Below are 16,001 nucleotides of genomic sequence, written 5' to 3'. Positions count from 1 at the left end.
CTCTTAATCCCACCACCTCTGATCAAAGTTCCCTTCAAGCAAATTGTGATAGACATGCTAGACCCCCCTGGAGAGAAGTTCAGAGGGGCATCAGTACACTCTTGTGACTGTAGACTACACCAGCAGAAACCCAGAAGCCATCCTGCTGTGCTCTGCAAATACGACAAAAGTTTCCCCAGAACTCATGTAACCCTTCTTTTGAGTAGGGGTCCCTCAGAAGATACTGACGGATCAGGGGACCAACTTCACATCCCACAACACTGGGCAAGTCAAAGCAACAAGCCAAGAAAAACCCTCTAAAAGGCGAGGGAAGGGGGAGGGGTTGCTCATGAAAACCAGTTGGGGACCCAGCAGGAACAAGAACAAACATACAACCAGGATGCAAGCCTAGGGATCTTCCAACTTGGGGACCAAGTACTGTTATTGCTTCCCAGCACGGAATCAAAGTTGCTAGCCAGGTATCAAGGACTTCTTGAAGTGATTCATCAGGTTGGCAATGTGGACTAAGAGATCTGCCTGCCTGGGAAGTATAAAGAAACTAAGCTATACGATGTGAATCTGCTAAACCCTTGGAAAATTAGAGTGGGGATGTTAATAACTTCTTACTCACCAGAGCCATAACTAGGACCTCAAGCACCCATTTCCCAAAGGCCAGTGCAAGTGCAAATGGGCACTGAACTTTTACCTGAACAAAAAGTCAGACCCAGCTGTTACATCATCACATCAAGCTAGCCCTGGGACAGTGGGCTGGAAAGAACCCTTGGCCCTTACCTCAGAAGATGTGGGAGATAGGCCGGGAAGACATTTAGGCTATGACGGTTGTAAGAGTGGTTGAGGAATCCCAAAGCTACTGGCAAAGGCAAAGGCCCATCATTCTTGTTCCAGAACTGATGGTTCCACATGTTTCTGCATAGACTTTTGAAAAGTTTATGCTGTCTGGAAGTCGAATGTGTACCCAGTGCCATGAGTGGACAAGATATTGGAATGTTTAAGGACTGTCACATATATCAGCAACTTGGATCTTACAAAAGGGTATTGGCAGAGCCCATTTTCACTTGCATCACAAGAGAAAACAGTCTTCTTAACACCCTTTGGGCGCTTCCATTTCAGGACAATGCCCTTTGACTTACATGAAGGAGCTGCAACATTTCAACAGTTAATGGACGGACCACTCAGAGGTCACCATGGTGAGCATATCCCTTTCCTTAAATGAGGAGGCAGGTGAGGCACTTCCTTGGGCTAGCTGGCTACTAGAGGCAATTCATTCCCAGTTTTGTCCCCTTGATCACCCTTCTGCAAACATGCTAAAAGATGGGAATCCAAGGAATGTCCCTGGCAGAACAACCGTGAGAAGAACCTTAATGCCTTTAAAGACTCACTGTGCCAGGAACCTGTCCCTTCCCATCCAGATTTTTCCAGAGAGTTTGCTTTACAGACAGACGCTGGAGGCTTATGGCAATACTTTCACAAGAGGTGAACTCTGAGGAGCACTCAGTCTTGAATCTAAGTTGTAAGGTGTTTCCTGGGGAAAAGGCCTGTTCAGTGGTCAAAAAAGGAAGCACTGGCAGCCCTTAGGAGCTATTTATTGGGGAATAGTCCCCCCTTTATTATGGCTTACGCCCCCTCTGGGGACTAAATACGATGAAGGAAATCAACCCACGTTATCTCTGATGATACTTGTCTTGCCAACCCTATAGTTTAGAGTGCAATACCATGCGGGAAAGAAACATAGTAATGTGGACTTCCTTTTGCAGGAAGTGGGGCTTTGACAATGGGATCCTGAGCTCTCTCCTTGAGGGGAAGATATGTGGTGGGGCAGATCATCGCCCCCCCTCAGGAAAGGGTTAAAGAGCTCCTTGGGGCACAGTCGGCATCAAACCAGTGCACCTATGATGCTTGTCCAGCCTGGAGATGGGCAGGTCCTTAAAAAGGAGGATCCCTGGGTTGGAGGCCTGGAAAACTAGGACTACAACCCAGAGCTTCCCAGCCCCTGGAAGCAGGGATTGCTGACCTGGAAAATGGTTTGGGAGCCTTGACAGCCCAGGCTCTTTTCTTTTCTTTTTTTTCTTTGTTTTCTCTTTGACTTCCCAACACCTCAGACTCCACTTTTTGTGGGGTGCAGGAGCATACTGAGTTTTTGTTTGGACTCCTTTAACTTCCCCCCTGCAAGGGGGCTGACACCTGGTGCCACACAGCCAGAGGGCTCTCTCCCAGACTCCAAGACAGGAGGCGCTAGAGAGGTATAGTGTGCTAAACTCTTCTATTTTATACTCAGAGTATATTTATTTTAGATAACATATTATGCCTTTTGAAAGTGGGGTTTCCTGGCTGCTGTTTTAAATGTTTTTTTATCTGCCTTCACAAGGTATCATGTGCTACAGTATTTTGAACAGTTATAAAATGGCTGAGTTACAATTGATTGATAATTATTGACTTCTCTCTAAGTTGTACTTTACTTATACCTACCTCGCGGTGTGAGGAAAAGCCCTCAATCCTGCTGCTGCAAACTGGAAGTCAGTGGGAGTTCTGCTATTGACTAAATTGGGTGTAGAATAGGGGGCTAATTCATTAAGTATATAAAGTGCTTTGGTCGCCTTAGTTGACAGGTGTTATGTAAGTATTTATTTATTAACCTCTAAAACTCTCTGTAATTTCTGTTGGATACACCACTGATTAATTGTAAGAAATCATCTCACTTGTTTAAAAAAAATGTAGACTTTTGCGATTTGTACAGTTTGGTAAGAAAGCAAGCATTCCCTTTCTCTGTGTGTGAATACTTAGTATGTCATTTTTGTTTTTTATTCCATCTGAACTGGTCAACACTTGACTATTGCTGACATGTAGGGGAGCCCTTGATTACACTATCATTTGCACAGATGGGTGTTTCTTGTTCAGAGCTTTCAAAACTAGAAAAATGTTCAGTTATTGCCTTGCACTACATAAGGACATCAAAAAAGGTCTAAAAGCTATCTACTAGTCTTCTGCTACAGGCAATTAGAATAAAGCTTAATCCATCCCAGATCACACATTAATAAATATTTTAGCTGTCCCATGCGCATCTATTGATAGTCAGACCTATCTTCTGGTAAATAAAACAATCAGGGCTAGATTTCTGTTTAAAACCAGGCAACTTTGAGTTTCCATGCTTGAATTTGTATCTCTCTGTCTCTGGAGAAGATAGTGGTCTGATTGGAAACCAGATTATAGTGCTACATGAAATAGTGGCCTGTTGCATACAGAACAGAGGGCCACATTGGCAACTTGCCAAGATCCCTTGGGCCATGCCAGATTTGTTTAATGTGGAGCAGATTACTGCCAGCCTCAGATTTAATCAGAGCGGAACCTCAGAAGGCTACAGAACTTGACATATGATGCTCCATCTTCAACTGAACATCTTGATGGACCACTGCATGTTGGAACTGTAGTCTCACTGCTTGTCCTTCCAGTGATCGCAGGTTGCATTGGAGAACACCATAGACCATATTTTTTCTATAATGGTCTTCTTTTTCCCATTCTTCCTGCCACCCGAGGTATAGAGTAAAAACACTTCATTTCCCAAGCTAATCAAATAGGTTTTCCTTAGGGAGATTGGCAACCCCCAGCACTCACAAATTCTCAGGCATATAGTGTACTCCACTAATTCTACATTATAGAAGATTTTACGTTGAGAATGTGTGACTTGAGATAGCTGAAGTTGGGCTTCTTATATGGGCCCTGAGTACAAAACAAACTCCTTTTTTATTATATTTTTAAAGCATACCTTATGTCAGCAATGATTTCTCCAATAATACATTTTGAATGGATATCTTGCAATCACATACTTGCTCTTTTTCATCTCTGGATGTAAAAAGAAAAGGTGTTAAAATAATACACTAGAATTATCTCCATGACATAGGACTAGAAAATGTCACCTGCACAATGTGTGAAGAGGTTTCTGTCCTCAGAGTACATCCTAATGTCAGCTAAGGTGATGATAATGAACTGCAAATTGGTGGTAAAAAATGATGCTCTAGCATACCAGAGTTTTGAGTAACTTGAAGAAGACTAATTACAGGCCTAACCCGGCTCAGCTTCCTCCTTATGTGAATAGTAGTCCCACTAACTTTAGTGTCCATTACTCACATGGGGAAGGCAAGCAGGATTTGGCCATATATGAATAATGGAAACCCTATTCAGCACCACAAGGCATCTCATCATCACTGACACTCTTGAAAATGGGAAAATCACAGACTAGAAGATGTAGTGTCTTTTGAAGGAAATGATCTTATGTAACTATCTGTTCAATGTTGAATTTAAAAATGATCTAACACTCTCTCCTACAGCCAGGTTCTTGCTTTCTTTATCTGCATACATATTTAAAGATGTCCACAATGCTAAATTGACAGAAAACCCGGTCAGTGAGTCTGTGTTTTGGGTTTTGGTTCCCCAGTACAGGGTGTGGTAGGTTTTTTTAATTGCTCGTTTTGTCTGATGTAGAGCCATATGGAAGTGAGCTGCTCATAATATTGACCGGAAATCGATATGCATTGGGGTCACAATGGCTGAAGATCCCGGCTCTGCAGCAAACTGACTATTTGGAAGGAAGGTTGGTCTGCTGTGGACAGGTCACAGTAAACACCTATAATCATTCATGCTGGGGAGGAGACCTTTATATGAATGATTCTTTGCTTTGTTCTGTCACTCCCTCTCTTCCCTTCCTCCTACCCCTGCTGGGGCCTTATACCTGAATGACCACAAGAATGAAGATAAACATATTTCAGGTGCAGGCTAAAGTCAGTTTTAATTATAAAAAGCATACAAATAATTATCCCAAAGTGCAGACTCATGCCAGGATCACAGGCCAATGGATGGGAGCCCTCTCCTTCCCTCTATTGCTGGAAAGTCACTTGTCTCCCTCCTCTCTCCTCCTACTGTTTTCTTGAGAGGCGGGAGAGAATGATGGGCCCTTTCCTTTCCCTGACTCATAAGTACAAAGCTGTTGTCCAAGGAGATGTTTTTGTCTTCACATCATGTGGAATCTTCTCCATCTGGCAAGTGGAGAATAACCAATCCCCATGTCACATCATTGTGGAATGTACAGAGTGATCAGCACAGTCATAGACAGGTGTGCAGTGTCAAAGTGCCATCTTGGAATAGAAAACAGCCTTAACAGTTGCATAGCCAGGGAGGCCTAGGTACTTCTGATGGATAAATCTAATAGTGTGTCTAGGCATACAGTTGAAGGTTGCCTACACAGCTAAATCAGTCCTGTCATTAACACCATTGCCAGAGTAAGTGGACCAATTCAGCATAGTATTCCCCATTCTTTTCACATTTTTTTTTGTGTTCATGTATGATGCGGTGGGGTGAAGAAGGGTTTTTCAAAAGATGATAACAAAATGTGAGACCCTATGAAATATTCTGCCAGGTCACATAGCTGGCTATGGTTCTGTGAATTGCCCTCAGAAAAAACTGTGCATGTCAGGAGGGGGCATTCATCTTGTTTTCCCATGGAGCCACTCAAGTGAAGCAAGTCACTACTGTACAAAATTTTCTGTCATCATTACACACCTGACTCATTGTTTTTGCTTCATAATTGAACTTATCATATGACTGTCCAAAATGTACCACGGTATGTAGTAATGTGCAGGTGTATGGACAGTGCTGCTCAGTGTGGCTAAAAATGCCTATTTATAGTAACAGATTATTTTTAAATCATAATCTTGAGAAGTAATTTCTACTTTTCAGGCCAAAAATTATTTGGATTTTACTTTCTGTGGCTTTTTCTTAGCTAGCTTATCTTTCCTGTCCTGATCATGAATTATGATGATATGAACTTAGTATAGGCAAGCTCTCTGTATCTCTTGCACACTTCATATAGGGATAATTAGTAATGTATCACTAATTACTTTGGCAGGTTTCAGAGTAGCAGCCGTGTTAGTCTGTATTCGCAAAAAGAAAAGGAGTACTTGTGGCACCTTAGAGACTAACAAATTTATTTGAGCATAAGCTTTCATGAGCTACAGCATCCGATGAAGTGAGCTGTAGCTCACGAAAGCTTATGCTCAAATTAATTAGTTAGTCTCTAAGGTGCCACAAGTACTCCTTTTCTAATTACTTTGGGTAATTTTGAAATGCATCACTTTTTCCAAGCCAACTTTTAATAACTGCTATTTATGCTGACGCCCAAATGTTACAAAAGCCCATTGTATGCTAGTTCCTGCTGTCCCCTTTTTCATATGTGGCACCTTTCAGAGTTTAAACTAAACTAATGAATCCATTATTACACACGGAAGGAAACCTGAGGGCATTATTAAGAAATAAGTTAAGCTTCCAGGGGTTGTGTTGCCAGTCCCTGCTATTTGCAATACAGTCTAAATGTGGGTAACAAGTTACTTTGTTGGCTGTTATAGCAGTATGATGGATAGTTTGGAATAGGGTTTACTAGTTTACTTCTGCTCCCTTTGCTGGCTTTTCAGAACACAAATAATGTTGGTCCTATGTACAGCTTGATCATTTGGCTTTTTTGGCTTAGTTTGTAATTTCTCAGTTGAGGGGGAGGGACTGTTGTCTAGTGGTTAGAGTTGGAAACTGGGAATCAGAGCTGCTGAATTCTGTTCCTGACTCTGCTACTGACTCACTGTATGACCTCAGCAGAGTCACTTCAACATTCTGTGCCTCTCTTTCTCTTGTGAACTGGGTATAACTGTGTTTAAAAGTACCTCCTAGCCATGTTGTGAAGGCTAATAGTGGTAAAGTACTTCTCATCCCAAACTTTGCAGAGCTGTTTGGAGGCAGGGTTTTAAATCCATATCCTTCTTTTGGTTTAACTGCCCTTAGCCCAGTGGCAGAACTCATGGAGCTATGGGAGAGCAAGTTGGATTCTATTCTATATCATGCATCAGCAGTTTTCAGCCAGATTCTGATTATAGGATCCTTAGCATTAGTAATGAGGTAAGCAACAGAAATGACCCAGTTTAATTTCTTAGATGCTATAATGAGTGGGCACATAGGAACAAATCCTTGGACTTGTGAATTGAGTATATCACATATGGAATCACTGAGGGGAGAAAACATTGGGGCCCACCCTGCTAGTTTAATGGTCTTTGGGTATGTCTACAGTGCAATCCGGAGGTGCGATTGCTGCACACATAGGCATACACATAGCTTGGATCGAGCTAGCTAAAAATAGAGTGTAGCCATGGGTTAGCCAACCCAATACAGCCCTGCCCACAAGCCTGGCTACGTACTTGGGCAGCTAGCCCTTGCTGCTGCTTGTGACACTGTGGGTGTGCTGCTATATTTACATATACTGCAGTTGCACCTCCCCACTGCAGTGTAGATATTCCCTTTCCTCTATTTTGCTAGCTATAATTGCCCTGTGCATATAAGTGGGTCCCTTTAGAAAGGAAGGAAGAAAGAAAGGCAGAAAGAAAGAAAGACTCCCTCTTTAAAAGCAATAAAAGAATAAATGAATAGTAACAAATACCCCACTGGGCCCCTTTATGATTCTTTTAGGGAATCCCATCTTTAGGAGGAAAAGATGAAATAGGAACTCCAAAAGAAAGAAGCAAGGGAAAGCTCAGATCATTTTTCATTGCCAGAACTGCAGTGTACAATTCATTGGCAGGCATTATTACCTGGTGAAAAAATTTGTTTTGCAACTGATCCTGAGTTCTCATAAATCATTAATGCCTGGCTAAGCACAATATGAGCATTACAAATATACTGAGAATAAGGATATGTTCTGATATAACCTTGTATCCAATACTAATGCCTGCTAGTTATTTAGTAATACAAAGGGAGTCTCAACAAGGAAGATCAATGAATCAATGGAGCTTCCTGACTTCCTCCTTCCTTCCTTCTCTTCTCCCTGCCTTGTCTCACTTTGATTCAGAAACTGAGCTACATAACAGAAAGGACTGTTCAGGGCAGTATAATGGGTCAGAAGGGAGAGGGGGGAATTATAGCCTCAAAATTGCAATGGCAAAAGAGAAGCCTTTCTGCTGCTTCTCAGGGATTGTTCAGATTTATATTATGAGCCAAACTGAACCATTGCTGCAGACCTGTGTTTTGTGATTTGCATCCCTTAATGAATGCATGCAGTATACTGCACAGGCAAATCCTGCTTGCAAACAATGTAGACAGAGTGCCTAACAGCTACAGGGTTGGGTGTAATTAATGAGTGCCATGCAAAGCCCAAGTAATCAGGCTTTACATGATGTATTGTGTAGGGTCTCAGGCACTCAAAAACAACCATCCCAAACATGAGGAACAGCCCCTCTGTAGCCTCTGGTGCAGCCTACGAGGAGGTATAGTGGTTGAATTCTGAATCCTATTATAATGGAGTTCTTGGCCGTGGTCATGGATCCAGTGGCTCCCATCCCTGTTGTCTTTAATCTATCCACGGGTGTATGCATTGCTGCCGGTTCCCACACACCTTCAATCCCAGCATGTTCAGAATGGTATTAAGTGCCACCCACCCGCTCAGTCTGAAGCAGTGGCAAAGGTCCGTCTGCATGGTTGCTCTACCTGCAGCTCCCTTATCTTTCAACATTGTAATGCTTGACTCAGGGGATTAAGTTGCGTTGGCATGCCTGACCCTTTGCACAAGGGAAAGCTTTATTCTGTCTGTCTGTATTGAAGGAAAAGATGTACCAAACTCAAAGGATCCATCTCCTTTCCCATTCCCTGGATCTCTTATATGTGGAAGATTTTGAATGGCTAGGGTATGTAGATATGGCTGGGGAAAGGAAGGAGGATTGACTAGGGGATTAAGAAAGGCAGAAGTGTACAGAAAGGAGGAAAGGAAATTGGATGGGGAAATTTGAAAAAGAGATACAGAAAACAAAGGATGAAATATATAGAAGAAGAGACCAAATCAGAAAACATGTTTGAAGGAGAAAATGAGGTATAAAGGTATAAAATGGTAGAAAATTCGTCTGAGGAAAATCCAGTTACTGAAAATGAGAGAGGAAAGGATGGACCAAGATTGAGAAGATCTAGAAAAATGTGGTGTACATCTGATGAGAAAAGGGAAATTAAAAATAACAAAACCCCAACATGTTTAACTAAAAATAGCATCTAAAGATATTCTTGTGGAACCAAAGACCTTGGTCACTTAGGCCCTATTCAGACAAAACACCCATTGGTGCCCCTGGATTTTCAGCAGGGTTTTTGACTGAACCAGGCCTACAGGGTTCAGGCCCAACTCAGACTTTGGCCCATGTTCTAGAATCCATCGTCAAATGGTTGCCAGAGACAAAAGCTTAAAACTTCTCTAGATAAGAGGGAACACTTTCATCCCCATTTAAGTTTTGCATTTGCTTGAGCAGTAGTATTATGTTTTAGTTCAAAAGAATGTGCTAAAAATAGTCCATGATGTAGCACCCACAGGACAGAGTGGTATATTTTCCTCTATTATAGATCCAACACAAGCCTACTGTTATTTCAGTGCCCTCTCTAATGATCTACTTGCTCTCCAGAGGATGCTGACCCATTTCAGTGCATAGTAATTAGCCTTTCAGACACTACTGTGTTTCCATTAAATAGATATAGATGTGCAAGGTGACATTTATTTTCTTAATCCTGAAAAATGTTCACCACAGATATTGGGGTTTGGTTGGATTTCACTTTGCTTTTTAATGTAACAGTTGAATAAAAAAGTTTGCATTTTTTTTGTTGCTGTTGGATAATTGAGGCTTCTCTAAAATGACACTTGCTTGATGAGTTTCATTTTGAAGGCAGAAGAAACATGATTACAGCATAAGATTATTTGGTCCTGATTCTCTCTTACGCTAAGGCCCGTTTATATCACTCTGCAATACAGTAGGCATAAATACAATTACACCCCCTGTAAGACGCCTTTACACTGTAAAGGGGGTTTACATGTGAATGAGAATTGGACTTTTTAGATGTAAAAATCTATCTGAAAATGTATCTGTACATGGTTTTATGATGTTTGAGGAAATGAGGATGTTGACCTATTGCAAATATATATGTGCGTGTGTTTGTGTATGCGCACATGTGTGTGTGTATATGTATTTGTGTGTGTATCTCTCTCTCTCTCTATATATATATATACACAATATGCATATATAGATATACGTATATATAAAACACGTTAATATTAAAGTCAGTTTTATCATCTTCAACTGTCTTCAACCCCACCACAACACCCTCAACTTAACTGTATGTTATTTGTCCTGCTAATTATTCTGGTCTCCAACCTTAGTGAAAGACTTTCACCTAAATGATCCAACAGACATATAGAACATCTAGGTTGCTTAATAGTTCACATTCACATATGAAGACATGTGGCATGCTGTTATTTCATTCTCTCAGTACTGAGAGGCTGTGTGAGAGGAGGCATCATGCGAGGTAGGTGCTTACTGCAGAACAGAAATACTTTCAGAGGTTATTTTTGTCATTGTGAATCTCCTGTGATGTGCGAAAGTCGATGGTTGCTGTAAATGAAGCTATCAAAGGCTATAGATTAAAAATGCTGAAATGGTGAAAATCTCCTGCCTGTAAAAAATTGGAAATAGTAAAAAAGCCAATAATTTACACTCTCTGTGTGATTTTTTTAATCATAACAATGCTGTTAAGATAATCTTTTAACATATTCCATTGTCACCTATGTTGTAAAGATATTTTATGAGTTCCATTGATAATCCTGTTAAACTTTAATACAATATAGTATAACATAATACTTATAATTAATACTTTTGTATTTTGTTAACTGAAAAGCTTCACACATTCTTAGTATGTTTGAGTTTAAGATTTGCTGTTTTTGCAGGGTTTGGTTTTATTCTTTTGATACTTATCCAGTTCATATTACATCAAAATGCCATGTTTTTACTTAGTATTATTCCAAAACATTCAAAAGATATTTGCATTTGGAGAAAAATTATGTAGTTCTCACATTCTGTTATAACAAATTATATTTAACTTTTCTGTGATAATGCGTTATCTGTGTGTCTGATTTTCTGACGCTCACATTTTTAAATTTTTGTTTTTAACCCTTACAGTTTAGGATTTTTTTAAATTATTTAGACCTACTGGTTCCTGCTTATTTTTTTTAATATCCAGTTTGTTTATTATTTCTTTGACTGTCAATGTTGAGCCAGTCTTGCCAACAAACAATATCAAGTGTTTCCTATTTCTCTACTTCTTTACAAGAAAAAAATAAATAAAAACTCTTAATGGGAACCCTGGCACTGTCTGTCTTCTCTGTTCTGCAGAAATGTTGAAGGAGTTGAACCAGCAACGCAGAGCGAAAGAGTTTACAGACCTGAAAATTATTGTTGAAGGCAAAGAGTTTGAAGTCCACCAAAATGTTCTAGCTTCCTGCAGCTTGTATTTCAAGGACCTGATTAAAAGGTTTGCCTTCCTTCCAGCTGTGATCTGGTCTGTTCTTTTGTAGGGCGCATTTGTGTCGCTTTTTTCTTCCCCTCTCTTGCAGGTTTATGAAGATTGAATCTCCTGTCACAGAGCCAGTAGCCATTCTTTCCACCACCTTTGAATGTATTTTCAAACTGAGACTCAGATCCATTTGTTACACATCTGACTTGTACAATGTAATTATTTCTGATCAGTAATGGCCTATTTTGGCTGAAGAAGGTGTTCCATCACTAAGAATTCTAAGCTTAAAACAAAACTATTAGTAGTGATCCAGACCACAGGATAGAACTATTGCTATCAATATTTTAATGGGATTCCATTACATAGTACAAAACTTTATCCTTCAGGCTACAGTAAGCCATAAGCTTTCCTGTGAATGATGCTGAAACTTCATACCAATAAAGTATTTAGACAATATTAACCCCTTCAGCCCTGAAATCTTTGTCTATGTGTGGCACTTAGGAGAAAGGGGGTTAATATTTATAAAAAATATTATTTGGGGCCTTTTAAAGGCAAAAAGTCAATTGACAAATTTTCATAGGAAAAATTGGAAAGACAATGTTAGATAAAAACATAACTCAGTCTGCACATTAGACTAAGAGGAGTTTTTCTTAAGCAAACACTGCTTTAGCTTAGGGTAAAAGTAGTATATACATTTCTAAACCTCATGTCTCCGCCTTTGCATTTCCCCCCCCCCCCTCCGTTTCTAGCTGATTGATTCAAAACAGTGCATGATAATCTTTTTTTTCCATTACATTGATTTTTCAATTTGTATGCTTCATATACTCGATAGGAATAAATTGGTACTTTCATATTATTAGTAAGTTAGAGTAGCAAGAAGGGAGGGATAAAAAAATCCACCACTAGGATAACTTTCATTTTTCTCTCAATCATCAGCAAATTAATGCAGCTGCTGATTTTGCCTTGCAGTATTTTCCTAAGCAGACTGAGCCTGGACTGTGCTAAAAAATGGAATTACAGAACATTTTGCTTGCTTTCAAATTCTGTATTTAAATTTTGCCAACTAACACAATAGTGACGGTATTTTATTTCAGGATGGCATATTGGCTGGTATCTCCTTTTCAATGTATCATGTCCTTTTGCACAAAGCTGCTTTTCTAATTGTGCATATATATTACAGTACTATAATATAATTGTGCTTGACTGCCTTATCAATTATTCATAAAAAATATGTTGGCCTGGTAGCTTGTTATTTTCCCTCTGTAAACCTAATGATTGGTAGCTCTAGCTATGATAGATCTCTTTTCTGTCCTTTTTCTCCTGTCTGCTCATTATCACTTGCTAGTTAAGGCTACAGTATATGCCTCTCACAGAGATAAGGTATGCAGTCTATTGGGAAAGGAGATCTTAGGCACCATTTATAGAAACCCAGTAATTGACTGGCCAAGGAGTGTCATTTGGATTTGACTGTGAAGACGTTAGTTCATCTACAAAAGTCATCAGGCACCATCTATTTCTAGCGAGAATCTGGGGAGGATTGTAATTTAGTTGTCGAATGGAGATGAACCATAGACTGAATGCTGATTTATCAGAGCAATCATTTAAAAAAAAAGTCTTAAATGCAGTTCTCCTCTGAAAAGTGACTCTGCGAAAGTGGAATCCTGGAGTTCTACACTTGTCTCTCTGTGACTCACATCAGACTCACTCAGTTTCCAACTGAAAAAGGTGGGGGTGTATTGCCCCTGAACTGCAGGCTCTGAAAACTCAACCAGGAATTTGAAAGTCAACTTGTGTTCTTTTCCTTCTCACACATTGGCAGCAGTAGTAAAGAGTTCTCAGGTCAAATTCTGACCTCAGTTAGACCAGTTCAGTCCCAATATATGGCCTCACTCTCACTCATGTAACCTTGATGAATGCTTATGGGGCTACACAGGTGTATCCAAGGCAGCAACATTTTTATTACTGGTGATGACATTTGAATAGGGAGGAACCCAGCTTGATGGCAGGTTGAGTTTTCAAGCTGTCTGGTGGGGAAAATAGGAAAAATAAATGTTCACCTGTTGAGTGTGCGAATTTGTGCTAGAGTCTTTGACAGACCTTAAACCTGGGGCTCTGAGGTACCATTTTAAAGACTTATTTTTCAGGGAACTACATTGGAAAGCCCAGTCCTTCGAGTGACCCCATGGAAGTTAATGAGAGTTGAGGACACTTAACTTGCAAGAGGCAATCATCTCCTTGTGGGAGCATGTCCTTAGTAATATAAAATCATGATAGTTCACAATGGTAGTATATTTATAAATATAGCATGTTTAGAATGTTCTTTTGATAATGGCCACATGTTGCTAACAGCTCCTTTGAGGAAAGATGAATCGCAGATCACACTTAAAGCTTAATGTGATTTATATTGCACTCTTTCTCTTAACATAAAAATAAAAACACAGACACAGTTGGCTTAAGTGGCTGAAGAATAAGTAAATGTCTTTGTATTTCCTAAATATTTATATAAAGGACATTGAGTTCAGTGGTACAATAGATATAAGATCTGATTCCGCTCCAGCTGAAGTCAACAAGAATTTGGTCCCTGACTTCAAAGGGAACAGGATCATCCCCATAAAGATGCTCTAGGTATGTGTCTGCATGTCCCCATGTGTATACATGTTTGCAAAATACCTTTCAGTGTACTTGCATCATATATCCTGTACTATGGACAAACTACTGTCCTAACACAGCTGATTATCTGCCTCTGATACCACTGTGTGTTGTAGGTGAGTAACTGAAGACAGAATAGCAAGGGATGCCCCAAATGAGTAAAAAGGGAATGTTAGAAAATAATTAAGGCCAATTACAACAATGTCTTTAAAGGATAAATCCAACATTCAGACTCAGTGTATCGCATTGTAATGAAAAAGACACAGTCAGATTTGACTGACCCAAAACTGAATATACATTTTAAAACAAACATTAATTTATTTATATATCATTAAAATATTTATATTTTCAAATATAAACATATTGTTTGCCTGATCCTAGAAGATCTACTGGTTCTTAAAAATGGCTTGGTCCTGTACGGTGCTGAGCCCTCTAGCCCCACTCCACCAAAGCACTTTAAGTACATGAGTAGTCCCATTGACAATGTACTTACAATTAAACACGTGCTTATCTGCTTTGTTGGGTCAAAGCCAGAGTGCACTGGACCAAGCCCAAGTTGTGCTTTCAGCCCATATTAAAAAAAAAAGACTCCTATGCTGAACAACCCAAGAATAACAAGTCAATGAATTCCGCTTCTTCACTGTCTGGCATTCTTGCCCCATCCTGCTGCTATACCTATATGGTTCATTCCTGCAAACAGGCAGCATATTGAAATGTGTCTACTCCTGGTTTCTTGTACCCTCCATGCTCACAAGAATGAAGCAGAGAGGCAAAGCAGAAGGATTGGATGAGATGTGTGTGCCCTCAAACAAAGCACAGTTGGCAGGCCTAATTATATTGCTAGCATTCTTATGTTCCTTTACTTGGTAGCTTTCTTAAACATCAAATTCTTGGAACAGACTTACTGCTCTTTATGTTAAATTTGTAAGGATTTTTTTTCTTGGTGACTCTTTTGGTTAATGTTTAGAACTTTCCTTGTGAGAGAGATGTATTTCATAATACCTGATCTTATCACTTGCTCCCAGAGCTGGAGATAAGATAGACAGCATGTTCAGCCCTTGTTGGAGGGAATCCTCTGGCTAATCAGGTGGCATTACTCAAGATCCTATTCAGACTTGGCCAACAAGAGGTTACTGCAATAGCCAACCTTGAGGGGGAGTGAATGTTAAACAAGAGTGAGAGGTGGAGAAACAGGAGGATCCCCTGTAACCTAAATAATATCCACATATCTTCTATGTGTGCATTGGAGTTGGCCCCTAACAGATACCCCAAGCTGAATTCTTTCCAATTATGGAATTGGGGTTGAAATCCAAACCAGAATCTGAATCTGAGTTTTGTGGCTCTGGCTCAACCCGTATGTGTATGCTATATGTGTGTATATGTCAGATACATCTGTGATCATCTCTACATGACTAGAGATAGACCAAAATCCAAACAGCTCTCCCTCCAACTTTGACCCCCCCATCCCCACTCCATATATTTTTATGGAGGGATAGAGGGCATGTTTCAAAATCCAAATCTTAATTTTTGCATTGGGCTCCATCTCTATAATAGGCCAAACCAAAACCCCATACCCAAGCATCCCTCCCCTCTCAATTTTGGCAAGGTTGTCCACATTCCAGAACCAGATTTTGTAGCTCCATTTGTAACTATAAATCCTTGTTTTGATTGTGTGTATGTTCCTTTGTTTTGATTATGTGTGTCTGGAAGAAAGGGATGGAAAATGCCATGATGTGGTATAATGTTTTCAAACTGCATCCTAAGCAGACAAATACAGCTGCCATATAAATGGAATGTCTGATATTTCTGGAGCAAAGTGAACTTCACTGGAGCTTTTTAATAGATTTTTTTTTCTAAATGCCGAGCCACGGAATCCTTATCAAATTCACATTGATATGAAGTCCTTGGCTTAAAATCCCTTTCTTGGCCCAAATACTGGCTCTTATAAGCAAACCTCAGAGTTGTATTTCTTTGTGAGGCAGCTGTACAGAGAAGTTCAAGTAGTATTC

General features: G+C 40.0%; 1 protein-coding gene across 5 annotated transcripts in view; it reads left to right on the top strand.

Moving 5' to 3' along the window:
• Nucleotides 1-16,001, top strand: part of KLHL29 (kelch like family member 29) — a 614,706-nt gene that overhangs the window by 504,160 nt on the left and 94,545 nt on the right. For all 5 annotated transcript variants that reach the window (XM_043510166.1, XM_038395785.2, XM_043510165.1 and 2 more), the window contains one exon: nucleotides 11,223-11,361. In XM_043510166.1, the coding sequence (XP_043366101.1) occupies nucleotides 11,223-11,361 (139 nt within the window). The remainder of the gene's footprint in view (nucleotides 1-11,222; nucleotides 11,362-16,001) is intronic.

This window comes from Dermochelys coriacea, chromosome 3, assembly GCF_009764565.3.
Source record: "Dermochelys coriacea isolate rDerCor1 chromosome 3, rDerCor1.pri.v4, whole genome shotgun sequence".
NCBI lineage: Eukaryota > Metazoa > Chordata > Testudines > Dermochelyidae > Dermochelys > Dermochelys coriacea.
The sequence above is the reverse complement of the archived record's forward strand: the minus strand, read 5'-3'. Positions and strand labels throughout refer to the sequence as shown.